General features: G+C 43.4%; 3 protein-coding genes across 3 annotated transcripts in view; 1 reads left to right on the top strand and 2 right to left on the bottom strand.

The window, feature by feature from the left end:
* The window catches only part of LOC307210988 (vomeronasal type-2 receptor 26-like), a gene marked incomplete at its 5' end in the record, with an annotated part of 266,099 nt that overhangs the window by 32,961 nt on the left and 216,913 nt on the right, over nucleotides 1–16,225 (top strand). The gene's annotated exons all lie outside the window — the stretch shown is intronic.
* Nucleotides 1–16,225, bottom strand: part of LOC307209880 (vomeronasal type-2 receptor 26-like) — a gene marked incomplete at its 3' end in the record, with an annotated part of 32,559 nt that overhangs the window by 9,659 nt on the left and 6,675 nt on the right. Inside the window, exons 3-5 of the mRNA XM_079965249.1 lie at nucleotides 10,201–10,440; nucleotides 8,388–9,170; nucleotides 7,821–8,051 (exon numbers count right to left, since the gene is read on the bottom strand). Of these exons, the coding sequence (XP_079821375.1) occupies nucleotides 7,821–8,051; nucleotides 8,388–9,170; nucleotides 10,201–10,440 (1,254 nt within the window). The remainder of the gene's footprint in view (nucleotides 1–7,820; nucleotides 8,052–8,387; nucleotides 9,171–10,200; nucleotides 10,441–16,225) is intronic.
* LOC307209881 (vomeronasal type-2 receptor 26-like) lies at nucleotides 2,894–7,760 on the bottom strand (the record flags this gene model as incomplete). Its single annotated transcript, XM_079965250.1, has 3 exons — nucleotides 2,894–4,652; nucleotides 6,531–6,640; nucleotides 7,711–7,760. 3 exons carry the CDS (start codon nucleotides 7,758–7,760, stop codon nucleotides 3,709–3,711), a joined length of 1,104 nt encoding a protein of 367 aa, XP_079821376.1. The 3' UTR covers nucleotides 2,894–3,708.

Raw genomic sequence — 16,225 nt, forward strand, 5'->3', positions numbered from 1 at the left:
AAATGCGGTGTGTGTGTGTGTGTGTCCAGCTCTGGCTTCAGGGCCAAAGGGAACAGACCATAGCTCAGAGGTAGAGCATCTATTTTGCACTAAGAAGGTGTCAGTTTCAATCCCTGCTAACTTCTCTAGGTGGGGTAGGAATAGAACCATAGAACCAAAGAACTGTAGAGTTGGAAGGGACCCCCTGGGGTCATCTAGTCTAACCCCCTGCAATGCTGGAATCTCAACTGAAAGCATCCATGACAGATGGCCATCAAAACGCTGCTTAAAACCTCCACAACCTAGAACACAGATTCCTATTTTCTGATTAAGCTTCACAGAGACCTATCTTTCTCCTTCACCTGCTCCATATCTTGGCCCCAAGGACTCCGTAGCACACGAGATATTTTATGCATGAAACTTTTCAGGCACAGTGGAGTAAATCACCTCCTGCTGCCTTTGATTGTGATGTTTACATAATTGTTACCAAAGGCAATATTTGAAGGGTGGACTCTGGGGATTGTGGTTCTGATAATTGTAATTGTAAAAGGAAGAACAATCACATCCAGAACTTTATGGGAGCAGGAGAAAAATAAGTTTACTCAAGATTCTGTATTTACTCAAAAACAATGCACACATTTTTTGGACAAATTACGTCGTGAAATTAGGGTGCACATTAGATTTGATGGCGCATCTACATTTGCCAGCAAATGCTTTTTTGCTTTCAAGGTTTTGAAAATTGAGGTGCACGAGATTTGATGACATATTAGATTCACGTAAATATGGTACTGACATGGTTCGTGGAGGGAGAAAGTTGATCAGGCCAAAGGCTCACAAAGTCCAGCATTCTGTTTCCTTTTTTTTTTTTTTTTTTTGAAAATCTTTATTAATTTTCACATAAACAAATATACATGAATTACATAATATACATAACAAAAAAACCCAATAGAAATGAATAGAAACGATGAAATAAGAAAGGATAAAGAAACAGACATAAACAAATACGATATATTACATGGCAGATTAAAATATATAACCTCCAATAATTCTCATCATACTACTTATCTTATCTCTATTCTTTGCACAGATTCATATTATTTTGGTGTTGTTGTTGTTGTTTTTTTGTATATATATATATATATATATATATATATATATATATATATAAAATCCAATATAATATTTTATGTATTTCTTGCTTACCAGTATCACTCTATTTCTGCAAGTATCTTATTGTTCGTACAGTAGGATTTTAGGTATTCTTTGAATGTTTTCCATTCCCTATATACCTTCTGGTTTGACACTCCTCTAATTTTTCCGGTCAGTTTTGCTAGTTGCAGGTATTCTATCATAAGAGTTCAGCATTCTGTTTCCATAATGGGCAACCAGGTGCCTCAATGGGAAGCTCACAAGAAGGAGGTGAGAGCAGTGGCCCTGAAGCTGAGACTCCAATACTTTGACCACCTCATGAGAAGAGAAGACTCCCTGGAAAAGACCCTGATGTTGGGAAAGATTGAGGGCACAAGGAGAAGGGGACGACAGAGGACAAGATGGTTGGATAGTGTTATCGAAGCTACCAGCATGAGTTTGACTAAACTGCGGGAGGCAGTGGAAGACAGGAGTGCCTGGCGTGCTCTGGTCCATGGGGTCACGAAGAGTCGGACATGACTAAACGACTAAACAACAACAAATATAGCACTTTATAGATAGACCCTCTGAGTTGCTTACAAAAACCAACTAAAATATTAAAATTCAATGAAAGACAAAGCTGCAAACATATATTTTGAAGATTCGAAGTATAGTTCAAATAAATAGTTAAGCTAAATGTAGATTAAAGAACATGCAAATTTCTAAACATCCCAATAGGCTTCATTAAACCAAAATGGTTTTGTCAGGTGCTGAAAGGAATTCAGTTAAAGTATCAAAAGGCAAGGAGTTCCAAAGTACATGTGTTGCCACGCTTAAGGATCTACAACTTACAAGTGCAGAATGAGTATGATGTAGCCCTTGTAACATTGCCGGTTCCACAGTTTGAAGCAGATGAGAGCATAAAGGTTGGGTAAGGCGATACCTCACATAAACTGGCCCAAAGCTCTTAAGGGCTTTAGTGACACATTGAATATCAGACCACTAAACCACAGAGCCTAGGACTTGCCGATCAAAAGGTTGGCAGGTTCGAATCCCCGCAACGGGGTTAGCTCCCGTTGCTCAGTCCCTGCTCCTGCCAACCTAGCAGTTCGAAAGCACATCAAAGTGCAAGTAGATAAATAGGTACCGCTCCTGCAGGAAGGTAAACGGCGTTTCCGTGTGCCACTCTGGTTTGCCAGAAGCGGCTTAGTCATGCTGGCCACATGACCCAGAAGCTGTACGCCGGCTCCCTCGGCCAATAAAGTGAGATGAGCGCCGCAACCCCAGAGTCGGTCACGACTGGACCTAATGGTCAGGGGTCCCTTTACCTTTACCTTAACAAAAGAGCAAGCAGTGAAGTTCTCTCAGTGGAGCTGTTATATACTATAGAGTTGATAGACCACCAGCATTCCCTGTCTGTTCCTCAAGCCCAACAAACCCTCTTAACCCACCCCAAGGTTTTTTGTTAAAGCAGGTGATGCTTTTATGGACAATAGCAACAATAGGAATAGCCCCTGCACCTAGGATTACGGTGTGGATGTCTATGGTCCTACTTTGGACTGGACTGGCATTGAAGAACAGCATCACCAGATCAAATATCTCTGAGGGGTCACCTAACAACTTTCAGGATCTTAAAAAAACTACAATTCTCATTATCTTTTTTTTGGGGGGGAGAGCCAAGATTGGTATAAGAGTGTTTTCAGTGTATTATGTGGAAGTAACTCTGTCATGTGCCAAGGTGAAGCTTTGGGAAACACACAATGGTCAGCTCTCTAGTGCAAGAGGTTCACGTACATGATTTGGCATGGCCTGATTTTTAGTTTTGTTGTGGAAATCAGTAATCACACTCAGATTCACCTCAAAAGCTCTTTTTATTCAAGCACATGGAGATTCTCCAAACATTTTCGGCGTCATGGAGACTCTGAGGACCTGCAGAACCCAGCAAATATTTACGCATAAACTGACACACAAGTACCACTGGAAATGAAAAAGTACAAGCAAGTTTCAACATGTATTAACATTTCTAAATAAAATTGTTCGTCCCTTAGTTCAGCTTTGTACAATATTATTTTCTTGTTCTAAACTGCTTGGACACATGAAAGCAGAATTTTAGCAAACCATTTATTCTTGCAGGCTAGTTCATGTAGCATTGTTTCTCATTTTTCACTAGGGCATTTTAAATCCTAAAAAAATGATTTCTAAGGCAGAATCCTCCTGTGGTTCCCTCTGTGTGTGTGTGTGTGTGTGTGTGAGAGAGAGAGAGAGAGAGAGAGAGAGAGAGAGAGAGAGAGAGAGAGACCTGGGGTGAAAATGAATTGAAGAAGCTTCAGTTAAAACAATGGATTTGAATGGAAAGAAAAATGAATCTGAAAGGAGACAGGTCTGTTGGTTATAAATATATATTACTTGGAGTAGCTCAAAGCTTATTTTGGGTTGCAGTGGCATATAAAAAAAGAACATTATTGGGGCTGCTCATTCAGATGTTGGGGGTCCAACCTGGCCTTCATACCTACAGTGTAATCATCCTTATCTAGGGGGTCCAGTCCATATTCTAGTGCAGAATTTGTCCATACCTCTAGTACTAAGAATTAAATGCCATGCTTAATTTTTGGTCATCATCTGTTCCTTTGTGTTCAGATCAGGCCTGAGTATGATAATGTAGCACTTGGGGAGGAAGATGCATCCCAGAAGCCCAGCACTGGAGGCCAATATAGAGAAGACCTGCACGGCTACCATGAATTTCCCTTTGGTGCTCAGGTAGGTGGGCACAAAGGACACCCAAACACTGCAGAAGAACAGCATGCTGAAGGTGATCAGCTTGGCTTCATTGAAGGCCCCAGGCAGCTTCCTGGCTAGGAAAGCCACCGTGAAGCAGATGGCAGCCAGGAAGCCCATGTAGCCCAGGGCACAATGAAACATGGCGGCAGATCCTTCATTGCATTGCAAGATGATCTCTCCAGGTTGGGAGTGCATGTCAGATTCTGGGAATGGGGGAGACAGACCCAGCCATAGGGTGCAGATGACAACTTGGAGACTGGAACAGGAAATGACAATAGAGTTGGCCAAACTTTTCCCCAGCCATTTCCTCATGCTGTTTCCTGGCTTTGAGGCCAGGAAAGCCAACACCACCATGATGGTTTTGGCCAAGACAGAAGAAACAGCAGATGAGAAGACGATGCTGAAGACCGTTTGTCGGAGAAGACAGGTGACTTTCCTTGGCCGGCCGATGAAGATAAAAGAGGACAAAAAGGAGAGCAGAAGGGAGATGAGGAGGATGTAGGAGAGGTCTCGGTTGTTGGCTTTGACTAAAGGCGTGTCAAGAAATTTAATGAAGATTCCTAACACGATGGCTGTGGTTAAAGAAAAGAAGAGGGCAAAGGAAATCAGGAATCTTCCCAAAGATTCTTCATAGGAGAGGAAGGTGGTGACTTTGGGGACACATCGAGTTCGGTCTTTGTTTGGATGCTGATATTCTGGGCATTTGGTGCATTTATTGGCATCTGCATAGAGGAAAAGAGACTTTGTGAGATGTGTCAGAGCCTCTTCTTGTTAAAGAAGGCCAGGGAAGAGCAACCTCCAGCCCATGGGTGAAATGTGGCCCACTTGGACTCTCCGTTTGGTCTACAAATCCAATTTTGGGAAGTGACCCTCATGTACACTACACCTGACATCAGGGTAGAGCTTGAAAGGAACTCCTGGGAGCTCAAAGATTGCATGCTGCCACTCCATTACTGGGTGGCAGCATGCATTGCTTTCCTCCTTTCCACTGCTGTTCTTTCAAACCTCAAAAACCAGAGGTACAAACCGCAGTGTGTGGCAGAAAACCCCTTGTAAACACCACTGTGCTGCATTTTGGGCACCCAAATATCAGACGTTAGTGGAACAGTGCTGGGCTGGGCTGCTTGCAAATAATTTTCAACAAAGCCTACACTGTACTCTGAAATGCAATTGGGGCTTTAAAGCATGGAAATTACCTGACATTTTTATTGCAACAGGTGATTGACAGGTTGTGAGCAGCACCCAGCTGCTAAATTTGGCCTGGCCTGCCAAGATTTGGGGAAATTAAGATCTGGCCCACCAGTAAGAAAAAGTTCTAGACACCTGGGTTAGTTAGATCTTTGGGATGACTTCGTATAAAGGCAGATTCCAGTGTATTATGGCTAAACCTTAATGTTATGAGTTTGTGGCTGCCAGATACTTAATCCCCAGACCCAGCAAGTATGAAAACCTTAAAAAGCCAGGCTACTTTCCTCATTAAGTAATCGCCTGGGAGATGAACCATTAGAAGAACAAAGGAAAGGAGATGAGCCATTAGGAAAACCAAGGAAAAGGGGCTCTGTGGCTGAGGGCAAATTGGTGTGCCTCCTCCTCCAGCTCATAGGTAGTTTGATGACAAAGCCAGAGTTTGAAGACACTTTAGAGTTTGGACCACAATTCCCATCATCCCTGACTACTGGTCCCACTAGCTAGGGATGATGGGAGTTGTAGTCCTAAGTTTGGGAAACACTGCCTTAAACTGATAGAGGCCACAGTGAAATAGCTGGGCCCTCTAATTGGCCCTATGGGACGTGGGTGGTGCTGTGGTCTAAAGCACAGAGCATAGGGCTTGCCGATCAGAAGGTTGGTGGTTCAAATCCCCGCGACAGGGTGAGCTCCCGTTGCTCGGACCCAGCTCCTAACCACCTAGCAGTTCGGAAACATGTCAAAGTGCAAGTAGATAAATAGGTACTGCTCCAGCGGGAAGATAAATGGCATTTCCGTGTGCTGCTCTGGCTCACCAGAAGCAGCTTGGTCATGCTGGCCACATGACTCGGAAGCTGTACGCCGGCTCCCTCAGCCTATAGAGAGAGATGAGCCCGAGTCGTTCGTGACTGGACCTAATGGTCAGGGGTACCTTTACCTTTACCTCATTGGCCCTAGGACTGACTGGGCCCCAGAGGAAGACAACACCTCCTCTGAAATCACTGTCTGGAAGATGCCCCATTTTAAAAGGCCACAGGTTTGGTGAAACCAATACACCCTGACTTATCTTTTCCACTTTCTCTCAACCCACCTAGATAGCCCAGCAACATCAGATTCAAATATGTGTACTACCTGCAATATTACTGGTAGAAGTTAAAAATCATGGAATAAGATGCTGTAGAGTGGGTCATTAAATCCAGATTCTACATGCTGGAGTGAGTGAGCAAATAAAGGTTTCTTCTCCTAGTGCCAGAAGGACCATACAGTTGGCAACAGATTAGCCCTCCTTGGGAAGGCCATTCCATTCATAGGATGCTATAACAAAAAAGCTACCCTGTGCCCAGCAAGACAGTGGTGGGAGCTGTAAGCTAGACTCAAATTATAAATGTCTTGTTTGGGCTGGCTCAACTTTTTGCTTCATCCTCCCAGGAAAGGCCCTTTCCTCTGACGTCCTCTCCTACCTTCCTGAGTGGAGATGGTCCCTTCGGAGCAGGGAGCACAATCGTAGCAGCAGGGCGGCTTCCCTTCCTGCACCTTCTTGGCATATCCAGGGCGACAGTTCTCTGTGCATCTTGAACACGGCACATTGTAAGCATAAGAAGAAGAAGAAGACTCTCGACTCACACAAGCTCTTCTCTTGCTCTGTGGTTTGCAACAAGAAGAGAAGTAGAAGAAGAGTTTGGATTTGATATCCCGCTTTATCACTACCCTAAGGAGTCTCAAAGTGGCTAACATTCTCCTTTCCCTCCCTCCCCCACAACAAACACTCTGTGAGGTGAGTGGGGCTGAGATACTTCAGAGAAGTATGACTAGCTCAAGATCACCCAGCCGCTGCATGTGGAGGAGCGGGGAAGCGAACCAGGTTCACCAGATTGCGAGTCTCTTAACCACTACACCACACAGGAGAAGAAGGAACATCGAGGAGAAAGTGTTAGGAGCATTTGTTTCTATGGAATCAGGTCACAGCTTTTGAGAAGAGCACAGTGGGATATTTACCTCTAAAATTAGGGATTCAACACCTCAGTGTTTGGATTGTGCCTTCAATACAAGCATTTCTGCCCACCAGATGGAGCAGTACCCACTCTCCTGCTCCTGTGAGCTGTTCTATAGGTTGTACTGACCCAGGGGTCAGCAAACTTTTTCAGCAGGGGCCCGGTCCACTGTCCTTCAGATCTTGTGGGGGCCCCGGACTATATTTTGAAAAATAATAATGAATGAATTCCTATGCCCCACAAATAACCCAGAGATGCATTTTACATAAAAGAACACATTCTACTCATGTAAAAACACACTGATTCCTGGACCGTCCGCCGGCCGGATTGAGAAGGTGATTGGGCCGCATCTGGCCCCCGGGCCTTAGTTTGCCTACCCATGTGACCCTTCAGGGTAGATTTGGGGGATATGTCACCAGTAGGGTTGCTGCCTTTGTTCTGAAAATACAGAATGGTGCGGGACAGGGCGGTTGGGGGTCATTTTTTCTTTTCATCTGGCGCTAAATGACTTTAAAGCAATCCATTACAATCTATTGCAGCCTGAATGAATTGATTTATTTCAGTCACTGACCAGAAATAACAAGTCCCAATTGTAATATTCAACAAACTATGTCTTGGTTAATTAAATGGCACAAATAATTTTGCCTACCTTGTTAAAGCAGAAGGGCCATGCAATTGCTCCTGGGTTGATGGTGACATTTAGATCTGAAGCCTTTTCCCGATAATAGACGCCATAGGGAATAACATAATTTCTCCTACCTTCTTAAACAGCTTGGGCCACACAATTGCTTCTGGGTTAATGGTGAACTTCAGATTTGAGGACTTCTGTCTCTTTATGCTTCCAATTTTCACTCTAGCACGAGAATCATTAGGAAACAGCACCCAATTCACAATATCGAAGTCAATGGCTACTGCCCCATTCTCATCCAAGTATTGTCCAGCATCTGAAGTATTTGAAGAGAGCTGCACTTCTTTCAAGAAAGGATGAAGCTAGTATGACATGGAAAACGCCAGCATTTAGTGAGTGTTCTTATGCATTCCTGCAAAATGGCCTGGGATCATGCTCATGTGTTAAAGGGTGCCTTATAAATTTATAGCAATAAATAAAATGCTTTGCTTGACTCTGGATGCAGGAAAGGGTTCAGCGGGGAATGCCGTCTGGATGCAGACGGTATTAGCTTCATTTCCCAGTAGCATCTCTGAGTAGTGCTGGGAAAGATTCCCTAGGTAGAACAATGATCTAATTCGGTGTAAGGCAGCTTATGGAATTGCTGTCATGTCAATTCTAGACAATGAATTATAGTTTGCAAAAAGAAAATGGTGTACCTGCCATGGCTGTAGCCTTGGAGGTTCAACAATGTCTCCTCCACCCACCTTCTGTCTCTTCTTGGATCCAGATGTATATGCTGTTTTTAAGGCCTGAGCCACAGCTTGAACGCTATAGTAATTGATGTAGCTGTCTTGTGACAGGATTCTTTCAATCTCCTCCTGAGGCGGCATCTCCAGATTCTCCCTCTCCCTGCATCTTTCCCAACCCCTCACGGACAATACATGCTTTGAATATGAACAATTGAATCCTTTCCACCAAGTAGGAGAATGCACTGGCTCATAGTAGTCATACTTTGTCCTTTTTTTGGTCTTCATTACAAAGGACAAAGAACCATGGGCATACCGGAAGGCTCCAGTCTCATATAAGAATATTGTGTTTGGAATAGCTGTGGTTATCCAGACTTTCCCCCCAGTTTGTATCCTTTCAAGGAAGGATTCTACCTCTATGATTATATAAAGTCCATCTTGATAGTCTGCATAGTAAACAAAGACATTGACTTGTCTCCACAGGGCAGGTGCTTCATGGGGTATCCACAGCCAAGTTTGGAGCTGCACTTTTTTTGAGAAGGCAACACAAATCTCATTGCTGGTCATCAGAGGTGCCAAGGTGCTCAGGAACATTTCTCCATTATCATTGTCTGGAGCAAAGAGGCCGACCCATGTCCATTTGAAATACAGGAGGAGTTGGACCATCCCGTGGTACTGAGTTTCTTCATTGGGGGCCATTCTATAGACAAAAGGGGAATGGACTTTATCCTTAAGAACAAAGCCATAACTGAGCTGGTAAGGAAAGGTAGACAGACTGGTGTTTTGTTTCTTAGGACAAAGCTTTGTGAAAGATGATGACAAATTTAATTAAGGTAAAACTCAAATATTATTTAAATAAAAACAATTTCTATACACCTTAACTGCAGTAGTCTCTAAACATCTTAGAAAGATGGACCAGAAAGAAAAAACAGAATAATTGCGTGCACTCTTCCCACCTTGGATCAAATCTATGTTTTCAGGTGCCATAAGAAAGCTGCAGAGATAGTGCAGGATAGTGCGCACCCTAGAAATGATCTCTTTCAGCTTCCTGCTCTTGATGGAGTTACACTTCCTCTGAAGGAGCAGGTTTGTAGCTTGGGGGTGCTCCTGAATCCTTTGCTGCTGCTCAAGGCTCAGGTGGCCTCAGTGGCCAGGAGTGCCTTCCATCAGCTTTGACTGGTGGCTCAGCTATGCCCCTATCTGAACAGGGATAGTGCAATGTGTTATACATAGGGCTGCCTGAAGACGGTTTGGAAACTTATTTAGTGTAGAATTCAGCAGCCAGGTTGTTCATACATTTGGAACATTTTTGCCTAATTCAAATTTTGCTATCTATTTACAGGTTTAGATAACAAATCTGCTGGAATGTCTTTTCCTGCCAAATATAAAACATTCATCAGTGCATTCACCCAGCCACTGGCTGGCAGCTGGGTGAACTCCGGTTCGTGGAACAGCATCAATCAGCAACTCGAGCCTCAGAAACCTTTAGAGACTGAGCACGCTCTTATCAGCAGAGTGAATAACTTCTCACAACGGAAGTGGCGGACAGAGACATGTGTAAGCATTATTTACAGGCGTTTATTCAGCATAGTTCAGGAACAACGGAACAACGGAAAAACATGTCTGCTTCCCTTCATGTCCAAGCAAACAGCAATATACAAACAGAAGTTCCCAGCAGACTGTGCTGGAAGTAAACAGACATGTGACATACAGCAATCCACACATCTGTTCTAAAGGTGGAATGGAACTATCCTAACATGCTTGACATGAACCCAGTTCTTACCTGTGGGATCTTGTAGGTACCCAACATGCTTGCAATGTGTGTGGAGATGTCTGATTCACCACCTTCAAGAACTGCCAGTAGTTCTCCCTGTCTTCCACAGCTGTAGTTTGGAATGTTGATTTTCCCACCAGCAAGGAGGTCTGTCAGGGCATCAGAAGTCGTTCTTCCATCAAAATAGGTATCATAGATGCTGTAGCCCAGGGTGATGTTGGGTAAGAGCCTGGGGTTATGATTGATCTCCTGAATGGCAAGTGAGAAAGAAAGAAAGTGCCAGTTCCTTCCACCAATCCATCTGTCAAATAAAATGCATCGCATAGTCATCCCTGGACCAGTGAAATTGAAAGTCACATTTCCCCCCGTTTACATCAAACCAAATATGAAATGAGACCAGTAAGTATGGCGAAGTGGGACATAGGTCTACCAGTACCCATGTCTGCAGCACCTTTTTTTGCAAAGGAGAAGGATGGAGGGGAAACCAGAAATCAGCCCTTTTTTGTTTACCACCAGGATCAGCGGTTAGCAGCTGCCACTGTATCAAATGACCTCTCTAGACATTGCACATCTCACAAAAATTGTTTATCAAATAATGGTTTGCATGTTTGTAATGGGCATATGAGAAGAGCAGCCCTCAATGCAGCCAAGATGAACTGCCTTGCAATCTTTTGATGAAGGGCAGTATATAAATTTAATAATAAATAATACTAATAAATAAAAGAAGTCTTAGGGATACGGGGCTCTGCTGAGCACTAGATAAAAAGTTCTCTGAGTCATACTCGCTGAACTGCACTTCCTTAAGCATAGTAGTCATTTATATTTTGCAATTGCGTGTATTTTGTTGTGCCAGGAGGAGAAAGAAATGAGTTGCTCCCCCTTGGTAATGGTTCTCTCCACCTGCTATCTAATTTTCATGTCTAGGAACATGGTCTGAGCATTCAACCTTCCCCAATGTTCCATGGGAGACAAATAAGGGAATGAATGTTATTTTGGTTACTGCAGAAAAGCTACAACTCAAGCGCACCTCACAGCATTTGCTACCTTATAGGAAACAAGCTTTGTAGAGTCTCACTCAATTTATTACTTAATTAAACACACACACACACACACTGAAACATGTAAAGGACATACAGAAATCTTTCAATCACTCAATGAATGAATGAATGAGGGCATTCTTGTTTAGACCTTCCAAGAAAACACAACCTAGCTTCAATCATCTTCATATCACAAATTTGCAAGAAAAGAGAGTGTTTGTTGCTTTCGTTTAAAACTATACTCCAGGTTTTTCAGTTGTATTTGATCCCAGTGAATGAGATACTGCCTTAATCATGATGCCCATGAGAAAAAGGGAACAAAGATAAAACCCCAAAAACAAGGGATAGCAATTTACCAGGAGTACCAGAAAGCAGGGGCCAGGGAGTTGGTAGGAAGCAGAATCAATACATCACTACTTACAACTCAAGACTGCTTAAGGGGGTTCTGGAAAAGGTGAAGGGATATTGACCTCCAATGAATCTTGGAGATATGACTCCACTAATGAGGTGGTCTCCTGGCCTGTAAAAATTCAGTGCGCCGTTTTGATCCCAGATCAGATTCAGTGGGCATTTTGCCCTCTGCTGAATCCCACAAATTGCAATAGGCAGCAAGAGAAGGAGTGTTGCCATTCTGGGTCTGCCTGCTACACTTCCCTTGTGATCGTTCTTCCCAACTCCATTAGTAGTTCATTGGAAGACAACCCAAATACTTGCAAGACAGTTCCCAGCTTCAGGGCTAAAGACAAAGGGCCATAGCTCAGTGGTAAAGCATCTGTTTCACACCAGAAGGTGCCAAATTCAGTCTCTGCTCACTGTTCCAGGTAGGGCTGAGGAGCTACTGCCTGCCAGTACTGAGCTAGAAGGCAGCTTCCTATTAAGAGTCACACAGATTTCTCTCCCCCAGCTCTTCACCTGCCAGATGCCCTGGTCCCAGAGACTCTGTGTCATGCAACATATTTTATACATCGAACTTTTCTGGCACAATGGAATAAATAAACCCCTGGCACCCTTGATTGTGCTGTTTACCGTAATGTTCCCAAAGGCAATATTTGAATGATGTGTGAGGGCATCCCTCAGACTCCGGAAAAAAATAAGAGTAGATCACTGTGGTTCTGATAATTGTAAGTGGGGGGGGTGGGATTTCCTTTGAGACCTTATGAGAGCAGGTGCCGAGCAGGAGAAAAACATGTTTACCTTGGTTCTCAAACTTAATCCATTCCGGAAGTCTGTTCCAAAACCAAGGTGCGCTTTCCCATAGAGAGTAATGCAAAATGGAGTAATCCATCCCAGACTTTTAAAAACAACCCCTAAAACAGCAATTTAACATGGATTTTACTATCTAACAAGACCGCTGATCCATAAAATGAAAGCAATAATCAATGTACTGCAATCACACAATCAATCAATCAATCAATCAGTAGCTGAACTGGGTTCCACACAGTCAAAAAAACAAAACAAAAAAGCCGCAAAAAAAACAGACCTCAGCGTAACGCTCAAAACGGAAGCACGTTCGGCTTCCAGTAAAAGTTTGCAAACCGGAACACTTACTTCCGGGTTTGCAGTGTTTGGGTTCCAAGTGGTTTGAGAACCAAGGTACCACTGTACTCCCTTCAAGGCTGTTGGACTCTCCTTCACTGGAAGTTTCTAAGTGGATGGTCATCTGCCATGGATGTTTTAGTCATTGCAGGGGGTTGGACTGGATGACCCTAGGGGTCCTTTCCAACCCCACAATTTTATTTTATTTTTAAGATAATCTTTATTGATTTTATGATCACATACTATACATATACACATTAGTTTACATTTACTCCTAAGAGCTGATTTCCCTCCTTCCTTCTTCTGGCTGTTTTATGTTGTCTCTAAGTTTTTCGCATTGTCTTTATTGATTTTGTATATTGTTGTTCTTCTTTCAACTTTATCCATACAGTGTCTATATACAAATACAGTGGTACCTCGCAAGATGAATGCCTCGTAAGACGAAAAACTCGCAAGACGAAAGAGTTTTTCGTTTTTTGAGTTGCTTCGCAAGACGGATTTCCCTATGGGCTTGCTTCACAAGACGGAAACGTCTTGCAAGTTTGTTTCCTTTGTCTTGCAAGTTTGTTTCCCTTTTCTTGAAACTGTGCATTCAGGGGGTGCAGTTGCAACTTGACTTTGAGGAGCAACTCATAGCACGCGGTGTGGTAGCCTTTTTTGAGGTTTTTGAAGACTTTGGTGGTTTTTGAAGCTTTTCCAAAATCCGCGCTTCGCAAGACGAAAAAAATCGCAAGACAAAAAAACTCGCAGAACGAATTAATTTCGTCTTGCGAGGTACCACTGCAAATCTTTCTGTATATACACGTCTTGTTGTTTGTCTATATTCATTTACAGATACAATTAGTTGCCTTGATTGTATTTTACATTTTAATTCATATTGTCATTTAACATCCAATAAAGTTTCTTTTAATTTCCCATTATGAGGTTTATTTCCATTCTACAGATTTTACTATTTCACCTTATCCTATGTATAACATAAATTTTCCCATTCTTTTTGAAATGTTTCATCGCCCTGTTGTCGAATTTCCCCCATTAATTTGGCTATTTTCACATATTTCATGACCTTGTACTGCCACTCTTCTACTGTTGGCATTTGCTGTTGTTTCCACACCTGAGCCAGCAGTAACCTCGCCGTTGTTGTTGCATATAGGAACAATTTCTGATCCTTCTTATCAATATCCTCTCCCACCATTCCCAACAAGAATGCCTCTGGTTTTAAGAAATGTGTACCTAAAGATCTTCTTTAATTCATTGCGTGGACAGGCGGAGTCCCCAGATCCCGAGTGGTCCCCCCCGTCATGTGGAATAACGACTCTAGACAACATGCTATGGGATTAAATTGGCCACAACTTTATTAAATTTCAAATGTGGGTAGACCTTGGCTCAGGCATTGGGCGTTCTCCCTCCCTAGTCCCCAGCCGGGGACCTAGGGAGCATCAGGGTTATCCAGTGTGTGGGGGGGGGGATGGGCCGGCTCTGGAGAACATATGTTCAAGCAGAGATAGCCGCCCCCGTTACGCCGCCGCAGGGGAGAGCAATGACGACCTTTCGGCGTACGGCCAAAGCCTCCCTTCAAAAACCCCTTTAACGGGGAACCCTGGTATCGCCGCCGCAAAGAGGAAGATGGACTAAAGGATTCCGCCCAAGGCCTGATACCGCCAAAGTTGTGACGTTTTGCTACGGGAAAGGCGAAACCTGCCAATGCAGGGAAATTCCTTTCCGGCCCTTCAACAGCGACCTTATCGTAGCAGCGCCCGCATACCTGTGGAGACAGGTTAACCTGCAAAACCTATGAAGAAAAGTTAACCTGCAAAAGAAGACATTAACTGAGGGTGGGTAGGGTGGGAGAAGCTCTGGAGCCAAGTGAGGATTAACAATTAAGATCCACCCTCTATTGTGTGGGCAGGTAATGCCTCCCCTTACCTGGCCTGGTTTCCCTGGCAACGCTTCCCCCAGGTGGGATTGGGCAACTCACTGGGGTAGGCGGGGAACTCCAGGTATCCCACCTGAGGGAAGGCAAAGCCTATGCTGATGGGGCCACTCCAGATCCAGGGCTGCACGCGTCCACGCAAAAGGCACCCCCCGTTTTAAGTGGGGAGCGGTCATTGTATATACCGTACTTTCCCAAAAAGTTTTTACCTTATCACATGACCACCACACGTGGAAAAAATCACCTTCTTTCACCCCACACTTCCAGCAATTCTTGTTTCCTGTTTTATACATATTTGACAAGTTAGTTGGTGTGAGGTATCATCTATACATCATTTTAAACAGATTTCCTTTTAACGATGTACATGCTGTAAATTTTAACTCCACAATTCTATGATTCTGTTACTCTATTAAGTACTCCTTGCGGCAGCGTAGGTAATGGAAGATGTCTCAAAGGAAGCTAGTAAGCAAAGAGGACATGATTTCTACAGAACTCTCACCACATGTAATTCAGAGCTAAAGCTCAGCATTCTGCCTAGTCCATATTCAGATAAGGAATTCATGTTTAGCACCAGAACATGAGTTTATATCGCTGTCACACCAAATTCAGCTCCTAGTCACCCTCAATGTCAATTCATCAAAGCATCCTAATTTAGGGATAGGGTGGCAGAGGATATTTGTTGTTGTGAAAGATTTTAATTTTACACATACATTCCTTATTATGGTCCAAAGACACACAAAAGCGGTTTTGAAAGCAACATACAGAGAAAACTTCCCAAGGCAGTCACTATGTTTTATCCAGAGCATGTTGATTTCTAATTCTTAATACATCCAAGAAATTTTTTGCCATGGCCAGGGTAATATCGTTTGTCTTATCTTCTATAATATTCTTGAGATGGAAGGTTTCAGAATTTCCAGGTAAATTTACCAATAAGGGTTTAATTAATTGACCCCTGTCTTGTTTATACAGATCACAGTGTAGTAAGATATGCTTCACACAATTGACAGCCTGAGAACATAAGCAGAGTCTATTCTGATAAGTTATACCGGTCAGTCTGCTGTTTAGAATTTCACATGGAAATACATTTAATCTGGCTTTGCAAAACAGTTGTTGATAATTGGTTACTGATGAATTTGTAAGACACAAGGGTAATTGATATTCTTTATTTTCATGTTTTTTTTAAATTTAGTGTCACCACTCTTAACAAGTTTATTTTAATTAAACTGAGATGTATGGCTGCAGACAAAAAGGGATGTGGGTGGCGCTGTGGGTTAAACCACAGAACCTAGGACTTGCCGATCAGAAGGTCGGCGGTTCGAATCCCCGCGAGGGGGTAGCTCCTGTTGCTCGGTCACTGCTCCTGCCAACCTAGCAGTTTGAAAGCACATCAAAGTGCAAGTAGATAAATAGGTACCGCTCTGGCGGGAAGGTAAACAGCATTTCCGTACGCTGCTCTGGTTCACCAGAAGAGGCTTAGTCATGCTGGCCACATGACCTGGAAGCTGTACACCGGCTCCCTTGGCCAATAAAG

Source organism: Podarcis cretensis (genome assembly GCF_951804945.1).
Source record: "Podarcis cretensis genome assembly, chromosome: 2".
Classification (NCBI taxonomy): domain Eukaryota; kingdom Metazoa; phylum Chordata; class Lepidosauria; order Squamata; family Lacertidae; genus Podarcis; species Podarcis cretensis.